This window comes from Lacerta agilis, chromosome 11, assembly GCF_009819535.1.
Source record: "Lacerta agilis isolate rLacAgi1 chromosome 11, rLacAgi1.pri, whole genome shotgun sequence".
Lineage (NCBI taxonomy): Eukaryota > Metazoa > Chordata > Lepidosauria > Squamata > Lacertidae > Lacerta > Lacerta agilis.
The window spans coordinates 6,644,589-6,661,788 of record NC_046322.1 but is presented as its reverse complement, the minus strand read 5'-3'; the positions used below and the strand labels follow the sequence as shown (position 1 = coordinate 6,661,788).

At 44.0% G+C, this 17,200-nt stretch overlaps 1 protein-coding gene across 2 annotated transcripts in view; it reads right to left on the bottom strand.

Moving 5' to 3' along the window:
- PIK3C3 (phosphatidylinositol 3-kinase catalytic subunit type 3) overlaps nucleotides 1–17,200 on the bottom strand; it is a 111,544-nt gene that overhangs the window by 61,359 nt on the left and 32,985 nt on the right. For both annotated transcript variants that reach the window (XM_033164180.1, XM_033164181.1), the window contains 6 exons: nucleotides 16,900–16,990; nucleotides 15,469–15,536; nucleotides 10,597–10,702; nucleotides 7,030–7,146; nucleotides 4,454–4,585; nucleotides 1,647–1,775 (listed from right to left, as the gene is read on the bottom strand). In XM_033164180.1, the coding sequence (XP_033020071.1) occupies nucleotides 1,647–1,775; nucleotides 4,454–4,585; nucleotides 7,030–7,146; nucleotides 10,597–10,702; nucleotides 15,469–15,536; nucleotides 16,900–16,990 (643 nt within the window). The remainder of the gene's footprint in view (nucleotides 1–1,646; nucleotides 1,776–4,453; nucleotides 4,586–7,029; nucleotides 7,147–10,596; nucleotides 10,703–15,468; nucleotides 15,537–16,899; nucleotides 16,991–17,200) is intronic.

Sequence of the window (17,200 nt, the reverse complement as noted above, 5' to 3'; positions counted from 1 at the left end):
AAGCTCAGGAACTAAGAAGACAAAAACTTCAAGAAAGAATGGGGGGAAATTTATAATTTATTTAGGGCAGTGTTTTTCAACCACTGTTCCGCGGCACACTAGTGTGCCGCGAGATGTTGCCTGGTGTGCCGTGGGAAAAATTGAAAAATTCAAGAGAATTACTTTATATATAGTCAATATAGGCACAGAGTTAATTTTTTTAACATTTTCTAATTGTGGTGTGCCTCGTGATTTTTTTCATGAAACAAGTGTGCCTTTGCCCAAAAAAGGTGGAAAAACACTGATTTAGGGGACCACTGTAAACGGATGAAAACATTAGCAGGATTGTGATCTCACTTGTTACAAACTCTATGGACAATATGGATAGATATAAAATATAGATTTGATAAAAGATGCAGTTGAAAACGCTGGCATTAGGACTTGAGATTCTGGGAAATCTCTGTATATGGAAATGTATTTGGTTTTGTTATAAATCTATATTTGAAAAATCAAATAAAAACAGTTGTTGTTGTTTAAAAAAGGAAGACAGCATGCAAAATGGCCCAGGAAAGAAACCAGCTTTGGTTCACAGAATTCTCCTGCCCCTGTGGATGTCTTGAAAAGGGGTTTGGGCGAATCTATGGAGGACCGTAAGGCTTTCAATGGTTACAAGCCATGATGGAAGTCTGCCTCTGTACACCAGGTGCTGAGAATGGCAAGTTGGGGGGGGGGAGATATTGTGGTCCTGTCCTGCTTGTGGTGTTCCCATCTCGCTGGCTGTTCTGAAAACAGGGTGGGGGACTAGCTAGGCCCTTGGTCTGTACCAGCAAGGCTTCTAGGTGCAAAAACACCTGCAGCGCCACAGCTTCCCCATTCCTGATTTAAAGGCTCATCTGCTCTGACCTCCCTGTATGGATGTGCTCCCTTTAACCTTCACATTTCTAACCTTTATCCATGCATATGAATCTTATAAAATCATAGAGTTCCTGAATTGGATTTTTTTCTGCCCAACGTGGGACTTGAACTCACAGCCCTGAGATTAAGAGTCCCCATGCTTTTACCAACTCAGCTATCCCACGTTTCCCTTTACTCAGGGCCTGGTCCCTCCTAATATCTCCGTAAGATAACTTACACTTACACTTAAAAAGGTAAAGGGACCCCTGACCATTAGGTCCACATCACTTAAAAAAAAAAAAAAAGTTTTATTTAAGGTCAGCCTGGATAGCTCAGTTGGTTAGAGCATGGTGCTGATAATTCCAAGGTTGCAGGTTCGATCCCCATATGGGACAGCCTCATATTTCTGTATTGCAGGGGGTTGGACTAGATGATCCTCAGGGTCCCTTCCAACTCTACAACTCTATGACTCTATGATTCTAAGGTTTATAGAGAAAAATACAAAAGTTTCCCTTTTTCTTTTAACCAAACCAAGACTTTTATCTAGATATAATAAAAGCACAAAAATGGGGGCGGGGGGGGGGGGGGGAGATAATTAGAGAAAGGAAGGAAGGAAGGAAGGAAGGAAGGAAGGAACCAGAAAAGAGAAAAATAGAAAAATAAAAACACTCAGATCATTTTTTAAAAGTTGTTTAAAGAATGAAATTCTGGTTGTCGTGTTGACAAAGACCTATTCACAATCTCCACCCTTCCTTCTGCTTAGCCATTGTCACCTTGTCCATGAGCGAAATGATCTGAAGAATTAGTTGATCCTGCCGCAAATCATCCCCGTGTTTAAATATAACAGGATACTTGTCCCCGTCTTCAGTCTTGAAAAACAACTGGGCTGGCATTAGGGCGCTCTGGTTGGAGAAACGGAAAATGCGGCATATTAAACTGTGACTGGAAAAGGACGGCATGGTTGGAGAGGGAAAGGATATGGAGCTGAGGTTTCTTCATTTTTCCACATTGTAAGTTGCCTTGAGCACTGTGGAAAGGAAACATACAAATAAACAAAATTGTATGTATATATATGCGTGTATTTATGGGCGCCACCTTGGGTCCCAGGAAAGGTGGGATACGAATGTGAGGAAAATAAATAATATTTGCACAGGAGAAAACGAACGAACTCAGAAGTCCACCAGCTTCTGTGTGCATCCAATATACCCCCTACCATCTCGACAGTACTAGAAAGGGCAAAATAAAACGAGTGGCACTGAACTGAAACCTAAAGAAAACAAAAAAATTCCTTCCAGTAGCACCTTAAGAGACCAAGAACAAACTTAGTTGGTCTCTAAGGTGCTACTGGAAGGATTTTTTTCATTTTATTTTGTTTTGACTATGGCAGACCAACACGGCTACCTACCTGTAACTTAAAAAAAAAATGCTAAGGGGAAGGATAGCTTTGAAGCAATTAGCTGCCCTCCCTAATTAACTTAGTGAAAAATGGCAGCTCTGTTTAAAACGCCCTTTCCGAAAAGACCTGATTGGTTTAGCTGGCAATTCGTCCCTAGTGAAAAGGATGGGAATGAAACCAATTAGCCTCTGCAAAATAAATACAGTTATCTTTTTCTTTTTTTCTTTTTTAACATAAACCGGCATCCTCATTCTCTCTCACTGAGTCTCAAAGAAAAAAAAAGCTATAGGCCTGCCTGCCCACATCCTTGCACAACATTTTAAGGGTGAGGTAAGGGTACCACACAGAGGCCCAGACACACGGGCCGCATTTGTGCTGTCTTCCCACAACACTTACTAAGGCCGTACACCTTTGCACCATACATTTAAAGCACCAGGGTACCATTTTGAATTATGGGAGCTTCCCGCAATGAATTATGGGATCTTCAGTTTGTTTGTTTGTTTGTTTTTAATATAATCTTTATTGAAGTTTCAAATTAAAACAGACATAATCGTCAAACAAAGACAGGAAAAATAGATAAAAAAGAAAAAGGAAAAAAGCTGAAAAACCAAACAAGTATATAAGAAATCAAATCAAATCTTACCTAATCTTTTCCGGACATCATCAATCAAATCATCTCAGATCACATCAAATCATATAAAAAAACTTAATAAATCAACATATAAAGCATATATAGCCTGTAAAAAATAACCCATAAAACTTAATGATTATCCATATTACAACTAGCTTATCCCTTTTGTCGTTTATCTATTTCTCTTATTCTATTTTATTTATCTCTATAGAATTATGAGATAGACAACTACCAGACATTTAGAGGACACCTGAAGGCAGCCCTGTTTAGGGAAGCTTTTAATGTGTGATATTTTAATGTATTTTGATTTTTGTTGGAAGCCGCCCAGAGTGGCTGGGGAAATCCAGCCAGATGGGCGGGTTCCAACAGAATATTAAAATACAATAGCCCAGGGGTGGCCAACTCCCAAGAGACTGTGATCTACTACAGCGTTAAAAACTGGCAGTGATCTACCCTCTTTTTTGGGTGGGGGCCGGGTCAAAGTTGTTGAGTTTTTTCAGGGAGGAGGTAAAATGTTGAGCTTTTTCTAGGGGAGCCACAGTTGTTCAGCTTCTTTGGGGGGAGCCAATGATCTACCAGTGATCTACCACAGGCGTCCAGTGATCTACCAGTAGATCACGATCTACCTGTTGGACGTGCCTGGTATAGTCTATTAAACATTAAAAGCTTCCCTAAACAGGGCTGCCTTCAGATGTCTTCTAAAAGTCTGGTAGTTGTTTTTCTCTTTGACATCTGGTGGGAGGGTGTTCCACAGGGCGGGTGCCACTACCGAGAAGGCCCTCTGCCTGGTTCCCAGAAGATCTGAGAGGTCCATTTAACTCAACCCCTTGCAACGCAGGAAGAACAGCTAAAAGATCCCAGACAGATGGCTTCCCCACCTCTGTTTTAAAAACCTCCCATGAAGGAGAATCCACCATCTTCCAAGGGAGTCCATTCTAGTTTGCAAGCATAAGCTAGCAAGCCTTACCAGAGGATGCTAAACACACACACAACAGCAACAACCACATCCCTGCTGACATGCTTGCATCCCACTCACGGAACATGGACAACAGACAAGACGGTAGGTGATTTACCTTGAACAATAATAATAATATCTTTAATACGGTCAAAGACCAGAGAGCCATTTGTAAAAGTATGATATTGTAACTTGTATTAAGCTACAAATAGAAATAAAGATGCGGGCCAATTCACGGAATTGGTGCTTACATTTAAAACCAAGTTTTAGCCTTTTAAGGTATTAAAATTTAAATTCTTAAGTCTATACTGTCTATTACCGTTCCATCGGTTTTAAAATTCGGACTCCGCTGTTGACATCATTCCTCATCTTACTCTTGTCGCAATGTGACAGTACTTTGCCACAGGCCTGATAATTTCGGGCTTCTTAATATCTAGGAGGTGTCTGGTATAGGTATCATCTGTGCTACCGGGTAATTTCCTCAGAATCGGTTCGATCAGCTCTTTTCTTGAGTCTCGGTATAATGGGCAGTGTAGAATAACATGCCCAATGGATTCGATCTCGTTGCTATTACAGGGACACACCCTTTGTGATTTACCTTGAACAGCGTCGCTTTCTCCGGGATTATCCCTCGGATTTTCACCTGAGGTTCCAGGGGCAAGGGAATGGGCTCAAAATCTGAAAGGTTCATCTTCTCGTTGTCTGCCAGGAGTGCCTGCAGCCTCTCGTTCTGAAATCAGAGCGGGGAAGGGGAAAGGAAGGGACAGCATGACTTGCTGAACCACGTGCTAATGCCAAACACCCCAAAACCGAAAACAGGGGACCCTTAACCATTCACTAGGAGCTGCAGCGTGTGGGCTAACTCATGAATGGAGGAAGGGAAGTCAACTGCAATGTAGCTTGTTCATCAATGGGCAAGCTACATTGCAGTTGACTTCCAAGAGAGAGAAATCAATGAAACTACCGTATTTTCCACTGCATAAGGCACACCTGACCATAAGACGCACCTAGTTTTTAGAGGAGGAAAACCCTGTGTTTTTAGGATCAGCTCAAAGTTGTTGAGCTTACTTTGCAAAGGGAAAAAAATCTTGTTCTATGGGGTTCAACTCACAGTTCTGCAGCTTCTTTAGGAAAGGAAAGGGAGCTGTATCTACAGTTTCCAGACAGATAATCTAACCAGCCAGTCACATGTCGTTGGGGAAACAAACAAACTCCATCTGCAGAACATTCAACAATGGGGGCCTGGGTAAGGGGAAAGGGAGCCAGCGATCGGCCACACATTCACTCCATAAGACACACAGACATTTCCCCTTACTTTTTAGGAAAGTGTGTCTTATGGAGCAAAAAATACGGTAGGTTCAAATGTGGCTGCTGATGGTTTCTCCATCACATGTTGCTGTTGTTGTTGTTGCTGTTTATTTGACAAAGTAATAATCATACATAAATAAGAATAAAAATGTGCACCCCACCATTGAGACCATTCCATTGTAACTATCCAACCTCCCAAAATCTGAACACCTCTTGCAATGGCTTGAACCCTTTCCGTTTTAACAGTACAAATTCTACAAACACCCTCCATATCTCCTCAAAACCATTTCTCCTGCATATTCCCTGTCTTACCTTAATGGCACATGTTAATTTACCATGAACAGCTATACCCCACATCTCTCTATACCATTGTTCTATTATTTTATATTCTGCTTGCCCCTTCCACTTCCTAGCTGTCATAATCGTGCAGTTGTCCATTGACTGATTGATTGACGTGGTGTTTCATTAAATGTTCTCCGCAAAGCAGCTGGAAATCGACACGTACATGCATGCAAACACACAGACCCAAAAATTCAGCACTGGGTGCAAAATCGTAGCTTCTTGAAGAAGAAAGATTAAGCAGGTTTCTAGTCCTTATCGCTACAAATACATGTGGGCAATGACTATTATTTCCAGTAAATATTTTTTGTTAGCATTTATGTCGTTCTTACTGTTTACTGGCGGAGAAGGCAGGCTATGCTAAAAATCAGAATTCATATCAGTTGTTCCGAGGCTGGGGAAGGTGCAAAGTTCCCCACGCTGGGTATTTGGTGCGGTTATGTGGCAGAACAAATAAAATGTGGAAATTAACAGCAGCGGAAATGGAATAAACAGCCGTGTGAATGCAGCCTATGGCTCCGAGTTCCAAACTGCACATTCTGTCACAAGGAAACCTCATTAAAAGAGGGATACATTTGCAGTGAGAAACACAAGTGTCAGGGGATTGTCCCAGGCTCGGCACAGGGTGGTGGAAGGGCTCTTGGGATGCTACAGAGCGCCTCAGTCCCACCTGACCAGTAGCACTTCCTCTTCCAGCAGGGGAGACAGCGAAGTCTCCTGTAGGGAGGGGGAGGCAGCCAAGGGAACTGAGAGCCGAGGCTCTGGGGATGTTGGAGAGACCCTGCACTCCCCTCATGCAGAGGGAAAGGAGAGAGACACGCCATTTCCGTCACCCCAACTGCGTAGAGGGGTGAAACGAAAAGAGGGGAGGCGGGGATTTCATATACCGAAGCTCTTATGTTGGGCTCAGAACCGTAAGGGGCCACTCTTGGATTCTGCAGATGGTTGATACAGACATGAACTTTTAAGCTCTGCACTGTACATAGTATGCACAATAAAACTACTAAAGGAATGGCTGGAGTTTTGCCTGGTTACTCATGAGCAACCAACCAAGGACCTTACAACAAGTATGGACAAAATAGCTTTTTTTTGGGGGGGGGGAGGGAAGGGAATATAGATACAGTATATGTATATAAATAAATTAAAAAAGGTAAAGGACCCCTGACAGTTAAGTCCAGTCGCAGACTCTGGGGTTGCAGCGCTCATCTTGCTTTACAGGCCGAGGGAGCTGGCGTTTCTCCACAGACAGTTTTTCCGGGTCATGTGGCCAGCATGACTAAGCCGCTTCTGGCGCAATGGAACACCGAAACCAGAGCAGCGCATGGACACGCCGTTTACCTTCCCGCCGGAGCAGTACCTATTTATCTACTTGCACTTTTTTTTTGGCGTGCTTTCGAACTGCCAGGTTGGCAGCAGCTGGAACCAAGCAATATATATATATATATATATATATATATATATATATATATATATATATATATCTGCATGTATATCTGTATGCATCCCTATACAATTCTCCCATTTTACCTTTTTTTTACGATTGCCACTTTCACGCTGCACTGCTTTCATGAGATGAACGAGCCGATCTACAAACGTCTGCTGGGCCGCCAGCAAAGACCGCATCACCCTGACAGACTTATCACCCTGCGTTAAATTAGAGGGGGGGGGGGAGAGAAGGGGAAGTAGAAAAGGATTAGTTCTCTCTGCTGTAATTATTTTGCCTTGAGTGGGGCTCTAAGCAATCACGGCTCTCGGAGCGAGCGGATAATAAACACCGACGTTCGCTCAAAAAAAAGGTGTGTGGGGGGAGGAGGTTTCTCCCGGGCACTCCCACCCCCCTTCCCAGCCCTCCATAAAATGCAATCAAAGTTCTCTGTAGCAGGTAGTTGGTTACCTGACCTTTCGGGGCTTTTTTTTGTTTGTTTGTTTGTTTCTTTCTACAACTGCACCAACAACAATTATTCTGGAGGTGAGGACTTATGTGACACGAGTCAATTTATACAGCAGAGAGGGAGGGAGGGGGGAGAAACCCCCAGAGCCCCGATGAATGAGAACTCCAAACAAGCACAAGGCTCTTTTCAGGGATGATGATTATGACTGATATTAGTGTGCCACCTTTCAACCGAAGACCACAGGGTGGTTCAGAACAGAAAAATACAAAATGTGAACTGCACTTTCAGTTTACTTTTAAAGAGTGCCATTGACGGAATTCATAATTGCCCAAATGGCGTCCCAGGAGGAATCCCTGGTCCTGAATGGGGCAACTGTGCCCCCAAAGGACCAGGTGCGCAGCCTGGGAGTCATTTTGGACTCACATCTCTCCATGGAGGCGCAGGTCAATTCTGTGCCAAGGGCAGCTGTCTCCCAGCTCCATCTGAGACCCTACCTGACCACAGACTGTCTCGCCAGAGTGGTGCATGCTCTGGTTATCTCTCGCTTGGACTACTGCAATGCGCTCTATGTGGGGCTACCTTTGAAGGTGACCCGGAAACTACAACTAATCCAGAATGCAGCAGCTAGACTGGTGACTGGGAGTGGCCGCCGAGACCACATAACACCGGTCCTGAAAGACCTACATTGGTTCCCATTATGTTTCCAGGCACAATTCAAAGTGTTGGTCTGACCCTTAAAGCCCTAACCGGCCCCAGCCCAGTATACTTGAAGAAGCATCTCCACCCCCATCGTTCAGCCCAGACACTGAGGTCCAGCGCCGAGGGCCTTCTGGTGGTTCCCTCGCTGCGAGAAGCCAAGTTACAGGGAACCAGGCAGAGGGCCTTCTCGGTAGTGGCACCTGCCCTGTGGAACGCCCTCCCATCAGATGTCAAAGAGACTTTTAGAAGACATCTGAAGGCAGCCCTGTTAAGGAAAGCTTTTAATATTTGATGAATTATTGCATTTTAATATTTTGCTGGAAGCCACCCAGAGTGGCTGGGGAAACCCAGCCAGATGGGAAGGACATAAATAATAAATTCATCATCATCATCATCATCATCATCATCATCATCTCTAGGACTTTTAAAGCACCAATCCAGCCTTGGGTGCCTGTTATTTCTGAGGTTCCCAGTGCACAGTCTTACAGCATCATGTTGTTGTTTTTCCTCAGAAAGCTATTATCAGTCTTGTTCCATGGTTTCGGCTCCACGAACATAAAACACAAATTGCTCGCACAACGTCATCACTACGGATTTCTGCCCCAGGTGAAGAGCAGCGCTTTTCTTAACCTGTGCAACAGCCTGCTATTCTTAAAATATCATACAGCCGAATAAATAATATACAGAAGCATTTAATATTTCCAAGGAAAGCGTGGAACAAAAATGACTTCTTGTCCCGAATGGGGAATTTGCCTTAAATGATCCCAGCGGTTGAAAGCAAGTGTGATGTTTATCACAATGCACTTTGTCTGCTGAAGTATTAGGAATCAGAGAAGGGGGAAAGGGGTGGGAGGGGAGAGAATTTAACCCAGGGTTGTCACAGGTGTTTTACAGAACCAGATGGGAACAAGAAAACCGAAATATTTATTTCTATACATTACTAACAGTGCCTCCAACTGTTAGCTTAGAACCTTTTCCTTTTCCTTCTTTGCAGTTAACATAATGTAAAGGTAAAGGGACCCCTGACCGTTAGGTCCAGTCGTGTCCGGCTCTGGGGTTGCGGCGTTCATCTCGCTCTATAGGCCGAGGGAGCCGGCGTTTCTCTGCAGACAGCTTCCGGGTCATGTGGCCAGCATGACAAAGCCGCTTCTGGCGAACCAGAGCAGCGCACGGAAACGCCATTTACCTTCCCGCTGGAGCAGTACCTATTTATCTACTTGCACTTTGACGTGCTTTCAAACTGCTAGGTTGGCAGGAGCTGGGACCGAGCAACGGGAGCTCACCCCGTCATGGGGATTCGAACTGCCGACCTTCTGATCAGCAAGCCCTAGACTCTGTGGTTTAACCCACAGCACCACCTGGGTCCCAGTTAACATAATAGAGAATGTCAAATGTATACTGTCTGGTCTAATGAGTGAAAGAGAGAGGAGAACTTCTCTCTATTCAATTTTATACACTTCTATCATGTCCAGGGCTGGATTTAGGTTTGATGAGGTCCTAAGCTATTGAAGGTAATGGGGCCCTTTGTACGTCCAGCTGTCCTTTGTCAACAACAAATTGTCTCTGTTTTTTTTTTTGTTTTGTTTTTTTTTGTTGAATATATGCTATATGGTAATTTATGGGACCCAATCGTGATATTTTAGGGAGAAGACTAACAGGCGGGGCCCATTACTTACATCACAGGAGCCTACACAACACAAAACACCGTTGCTGTATGTAGGTTTTATTTTATTTGTTTTTTATCTTACATTTTGGAAATGTACATCCAGCTTTTTTCCCCTTTAATTTTTTTTGGGGGCCCCCTAAAAGAGTGGGGCCCTAAGATATAGTTTGTTCAGCTCATACGTAAATTCAGCACTGATCGTGTCCTCACTTACCCACCCTTTCTCTGCATGGAAAAAGGCCCAAATTTGTAATGTTGACCCATATGGGCGTTAACCCCCCCCCCCGATCTTTGGGGTTTTGGGGTTGCCTGTTTTATTGTGAGGTGTGCATGCAACCTTTAAAATGATGCTCACCAGTCTCCGCACGGCATGAAACGGTCAACTTCAAAAATAATGAGCAGCATGTTTAGTTTTGATGTTATCGGAATTGGATAAGATGGTGGCTGCAAATAACGAAAGGACTTTTGGATTGATTCAACAGAAATACCGGTTGTGAGGAGATGGAAGATAATCAGACTGATATAAAATCCACACAGAAACATATTATTCATTTTAAATCGCTTGTGGGAACAACTCGGAGGCTGTGAAAGAATGAAGGGTAACAACAGATAGAACTGGAGAACATCGGAAAGAATACGACATGCAGTGGATGATGAGCCTTCCAAAACATGAAGCATGGGGAGTCCCAAAAAAATAAATTATAATTTGGCAGAATATTTGGATTATATGATTTGCATATAATTTGGTATATTTAATATGATTTGATTGAACCGTTAATTTGGAAACTTTAATAAAAATGATTTATATACAGTATATAAAAAAGAAACAGCCAACTTCACCTTTAGCAGAGCTTGGCTGAACCTTCTCATGACGTTCAAGTACATCTCGTGAGTTCTGGGGTCTCTCTGCTGGGTGTCCTGATCTTCACACTCCACGATCACGTACCTTGCATGGAAGATGAGAACGAGTCAGAGCTCAGACTAGAAGGAACACCTTTTCGCCCTGGCTTTTGACACCTGAGATATAGATATCTATAGGCCCATCTGCACGGTACATCTGAAGCAGTCGTTGCTTCTCACAAAGAATCCTGGGCATCGTTGCAAAGGGTGCTGAGAGTCGTTTAGAAACCCTTGTTCCCAGAACAGGCTCCAATAAGTGTTGGAAGTGCAAAGGAAAAGAGGGCACTTTTTCATATGTGGTGGAACTGTAAAATAATTTAAAATTATTGGGAAATGATTTATAATGAAATGAAAATAATGTTTAAGATAGCCTTTGTTAAAAGACCAGAAGCTTTTTTTTTTTTTTTTTTAATAGGCATTTACAGGTCAAAAGAGAAGAAACTTTTCATTTACATGTTCCAGATTGCGCTACGTAACACGGGCGTGCTTAACACGAACGCCCGGGGGGGGGGGAAGAAAAAACCCGGAAGTTCATGTGTTTTTGCGCTTCTGTGCATGCTTCTGCCCAGAACGCTTCTGCACACCCGTGCATTGTGCGCGCTCTGGGTCGCAGAGGTCCGTAAGTCAAACGTATGCAACACGGAGCGTATGCAACTCGAGGTATGACTGTATGCCACAACTGCGGCTAGGATATTGCTAGCCCAAAAATGACGAGATACCAATAAAAGAAGAATGGCAAGAAAAACTGATGGAATATGCTGAAATGGCGAAGCTAACTGAAAGACTTAGAGACAAGGACAATAGAGACTTTTTAAAAAGCCTGGGAACCATTTATGTTGTATCTACAGAAACATGGTGAAGAAATGGACTCACTAGCAGGGTTAGAGTAAACATTTACAATTTACAAAACAAAAATAGAAACTACAAGCATGGTGTTAGAATGATAATAATATTTAATTTAGAGAGTACAATGTTAATGCATAACAAAACAGGCAGGAGAAGTCAATATGTAAAAAAAAACAGAAGACGAAGTTGAGGGAAGTTGCGGGGGGGTGAGGGGGGAATTTGTTTTCCCCCCCCTTTGTATTTGATATATTAGTGTGATGAAGATAAAAATGTAAAATTCAATAAAAAAATATTTTTAAAAAAGGAAAGGAAAGGAAAAAAGAAACCCCTGTTCCCTTCACAGAGCTACCTCTTCCAATTTTTTCCCTGGGCTTGAATGTCAAACCACCTTGAGAATTGAAGCTCTGGTGAGGGAAATCGAAGCCAATAAAAGACATTCATCTCACAGTCTATACAGGATTGCTTCTTTGTAAAATAAAAATATGGATGTTACAGGTGCCTCTGTGACACAAAAGCAAGAGCAGAAACGGTCTCTAGCACTGCAGGGAATTATCCATTTTCCAGCTCACGCTTTGCACGCTTATATTTGCCAGTAGGTCCCATCACCTACTGGCAAATATAAGGGGAAGAAATGGAGGCAGTGAGAGATTTCACTTTCTTGGGTTCCATGATCACTGCAGATGGTGACAGCAGTCACGAAATTAGAAGACGCCTGCTTCTTGGGAGAAAAGCAATGACAAACCTAGACAGCATCTTAAAAAGCAAAGACATCACCTTGCCGACAAAGGTCCGTATAGTTAAAGCTATGGTTTTCCCAGTAGTAATGTACAGAAGTGAGAGCTGGACCATAAAGAAGGCTGATCGCCGTAGAATTGATGCTTTTGAATTATGGTGCTGGAGGAGACTCTTGAGAGTCCCATGGACTGCAAGAAGATCAAACCTATCCATTCTCAAAGAAATCAGCCCTGAGTGCTCACTAGAAGGACAGATCCTGAAGTTGAGGCTCCAGTACTTTGGCCACCTCATGAGAAGAGAAGACTCCCTAGAAAAGACCCTGATGTTGGGAAAGATGGAGGGCACAAGGAGAAGGGGACGACCGAGGATGAGATGGTTGGACAGTGTTCTCGAAGCGACTGACATGAGTTTGGCCAAACTGCGAGAGGCAGTGAAGGATAGGCGTGCCTGGCATGCTCTGGTCCATGGGGTCACGAAGAGTCAGACACAACTGAACGACTGAACAACAACAAAAAAGTGAGGCTTGGAACAAAGTTAGTACTGCCTAGAGCACAAGACCCTGCCACAAAACAGTGGCAGGATTCTGCCTTTTCTGTGTTCCCCATCAGTATCCTATATGATAGACACCTAAGTTTCCTATATCTCAAGGGCTTTCACTTGGAAGAGGGAGAAAGCTTGTTTTCTCCTGCTATAGAGGGTAGGACTCGAACCAATGGCTTCAAGTTACAAGAAGGGAGATTCCGGCTAAGCATTCTTTAAAAAAGCTTTCTGACGGTAAGAGCTCTTTGACAGTGGAACAGCTTCCCACTGGAGGTGGTGGAATCTCCTTCCTTGGTGGTTTTTAAGCAGAGGTTGGATGGACATCTGTCATGGATGCTTCAGCTGAGATTCCTGGATTTCAGGATGACCCCTGGGTCCCTTCCAACTCTAAGATTCTGTGATTTAAACCAGTACCATGCCACTTTAAACAGCCATGCCTCTCCCCAAAGAACCATGGGAACTGTAGGTTGTTAACAGTGCCGAGAGTTGTTAGGAGACCCTTGTTTCCTTTGCAGAGCTACAATTCTCAGAGTGGTTTAGCAATCGTCCCTCCTCACAGGGAACTCTGGGAATTGTGGTTTGTGAGGGGAACAGGGGTCTCCTAGCAGCTCCCAACTCCCTTAACGAAACAAAATAAAAAATAAAATAAAAATCCTTCCAGTAGCACCTTAGAGACCAACTAAGTTTGTTCTTGGTATGAGCTTTCGTGTGCATGCACACTTCTTCAGACACACTGAAACAGAAGTCACCAGACCCTTATGTATAGTGAGAGGGTGGGGAGGGGTATTACTCAGAAGGGTGGTGACTATGGCAGACCAACACGGCTACCTACCTGTAACCCCCTTAACAAACTACACTTCCCAGGATTCTCTGGGGAAAACCATGGCTGTTTAAAGTGGTACGAACTTAAAAATGGTAAGCGTAATGCTGGTGGTCGAGAGAGAGAAAGAGAGAGAGAGGTACAAAGACTGTCTCAAGGCAAATCTAAAAAAAATGTAGTATAAACACCCACAACTGGGAAACACTGGCCTACGAGTGCTCCTGTTGGAGAACAGCCTTTAGCAAAGGTGCCATGGGCTTTGAAGACACTCAAACTCAGGACACAAGGGAGAAACGTGCTAAGAGGAAGGCACGCTTGGCAAATCCACATTGTGATCAACTCCCACCCGGAAACCAATGTCCCCAATATGGAAGGACGTGTGGATCCAGAATTGGCCTCCACAGTCACTTACGGACTCACTTTTAAAACCGCATTTATGGAAGACAATCTTACTCGGGTTTGAGTGATCGCCAAAGAAGATACAGTTTTAGATGGGGCCTCCGTGTCTCCTCTCTCTCCAGAGCCTTTCAAAATAAGGCTTTTTGTACCTCTAGCTCCTTTCGCCCTCCCCTGTATCCCAGCCACAGATTACAAATCAAACTCCGGGCTTTCATCAAGGGTTAGTACATCCAAACACCCCTTTGATTATTTCCAACTCCTGCTGAGGCAGGTCGGGCAAAACACACCATTGATCAGCAGAGGCGAGGATTTATAGCTAAGTCTGCCAGAACTGTAGCTGATGACATTCAGATTTTGGCACTGAGAAATGGAGCAGTCTGGATAGAAGAAAGTGTGTGTTTGTGGAGGGGGGGAAGGGGGGAGTTTAATAAAAAAAACTGGCCAATTCTGTCACCGGTAAAGGAAGCAGAAAGTGTTTGGAGCAGGGAGCCATGAATATGGGGGATGGAAAGTAATTTTTAAAATCATCATCATTACTGGTATTTATTCCCCCCCACCCATCTAATTCATTTGTAACTGAAAATCAATAAAACGCTTTTTTTAAAAAAAAAAAGTAGCCAAAAAATCTTTCCTGAGGGCAGACTGAGCAGCCAGACCAAGTCTGAGGGAGAAACAGCAGGTCTATAGCACCTTTCTGAACTCCGCTAAAGGTCTGTGTTTAGGGAATTCAGAAGTGGCAAAACTATGGTTTAAGATACATAGAATCATAGAGTTGGAAGAGACCACAAGGGCCATCCAGTCCAACCCCCTGCCAAGCAGGAAACACCATCAAAGCATTCCTGACAGATGGCTGTCAAGCCTCCGCTTAAAGACCTCCAAAGAAGGAGACTCCACCACACTCCTTGGCAGCAAATTCCACTGCCGAACAGCTCTCACTGTCAGGAAGTTCTTCCTAATGTTTAGGTGGAATCTTCTTTCTTGTAGTTTGAATCCATTGCCCCGTGTCCGCTTCTCTGGAGCAGCAGAAAACAACCTTTCACCCTCCTCTATATGACATCCTTTTATATATTTGAACATGGCTATCATATCACCCCTTAACCTTCTCTTCTCCAGGCTAAACATACCCAGCTCCCTAAGCCGTTCCTCATAAGGCATCGTTTCCAGGCCTTTGACCATTTTGGTTGCCCTCTTCTGGACACGTTCCAGCTTGTCAGTATCCTTCTTGAACTGTGGTGCCCAGAACTGGACACATGATCCAAACACTCATTTTTCCTGAGGTTGAGGGGTCTAGGTTTGGTGAATGTCTGGGCTGGGTGCGGGATAAGGGTGAGGAATACTTAAGCAGGGGAGAAAACGGACAAGCTTTTGCTCTCCATCACCTTGCTGGTAAGGGACTGCGTCCCACTTGCCAGGAAGCTAGAGCGGAAACTGTTTGTGGCGCACAAGGCATCGACCCGCTTTTCCGCACTTACCAATACAAGTAGTTTGCCAGCGTGGAATTCTTGCAGGCTCGCGAGATCAAGAACGTGCAAAGGTCTTGCTGAAAGTACAGAGAAACATCGCTTAAAGGTTGTGAAACAGAGGAGGACCTGTACGTGTTTGAAACGCACAAACAGCTCTTTGGGATATTTATGTGATGGATATGTGCCACTTTGCTTTCTCCTAGGTAGAGAAAGCTGGAGGGGGAAAGGTCACACACACAAACATGTCAGGTTCAAACATAACAGTGGTTGCAGTTTGGCATTAAGAAAGCAATGTTGTGCTCAGAATCTCCCAGGATAAGGGATACCGAATGCCTTATATGCTATATTGCAAACTATATGAAACATCTAGGAGGGAGGGGGTATGGGAGTAATATTTGCTTGTTTTGATTAGTATGCATTTTTTTCCCTCAATTTGTTTTATGGATTTGTATATTTTAATTTAAAATTTCAATAAAGTTTCTTAACATTTTAAAAAATAAAAAAAATAAAAAAGAAACATCTAGGAAAAATATTTAGAGAAAAAGTTAGCAGTGGTAACTCAACAACAAGGATAGGATTAAATATCTGCTATCTGGTTCGGACATGTTTGCGATGTCTAATATTCGCAGTGAAGGTTGCTCAACTTGGGTTTCCCTCGTTATTTAAGATTCTGTTTTTTTATGCATTTTTTTCTTCATTGCATAGGTCAACAGAATTTCTCCTCCCTCTCCACACCTGCCCTCTAAATCTGCTCTAGGGCTTTCCTCAACCTTTGGGGGCAGATTTGGGGTGCAGGGCACCCACACGGGTAGAGGACAGGGCAGGGAACTTCCGTCACAGAAATGGAAATCCTTGCAACTAGCAGAACTACTTTGCTGGAGATTGTCCTCTGAAACCCAAGACCCCTGCAAAGTAAAGGTAAAGGTAAAGGGACCCCTGACCAATAGGTCCAGTCGTGGACGACTCTGGGGTTGCGGCGCTCATCTTGCTTTACTGGCCAAGGGAGCCGGCGTACAGCTTCCGGGTCATATAGCCAGTATGACTAAGCCGCTTCTGGCAAACAAGAGCAGCACACAGAAACGGCGTTTACCTTCCTGCCGGAGCGGTACCTATTTATCTACTTGCACTTTGACGTGTTTTTGAACTGCTAGGTTGGCAGGAGCAGGGACCGAGCAACGGGAGCTCACCCAGTTGCGGGGATTCGAACCACCGACCTTTTGATCGGCAAGGCCTAGGCTCTGTGGTTTAACCCACAGCGTCACCCGCGTCCCTGCAAAGTAGGCCACAGTATAATTCAGGTGGGGTTGGGTCCAATGTAGCTCACAAAGAGGCTGCTCCGAGAGATCGTGGTTGAGCTCAGAACTGAAAATCGGAACCTTCCCAGCTCCAATAGAGCCTGTTCTCTTAAAACTTAAGGGTTCCTGTCAGTATTTTACTCACCTCAAGGTTTTCGCTGTCGGCAGGCTCCTTTGATTTTGCTGCAGAAGGTGGGGGGGAGATGAGAGGCAATGGGCTTGTGATGATCTGAGAGCTGACAGGAGAATGGAAATGGGTTACACATGGATTTTAAGGCCTCTTTCTCATGGGAGGCTGTCTTAACCCAAGGTAGACCCTTGAGTCCATGAGGTCTAGTATATTTTATTCTTCTTATTTTGGGGTGGGGGGTGGGAGTGGGGGGAGAACCTCAGGTCCCAAGGGGCCACATGTGGATCCCCAGCCCTCTGGGAATCTTCTCAGACTG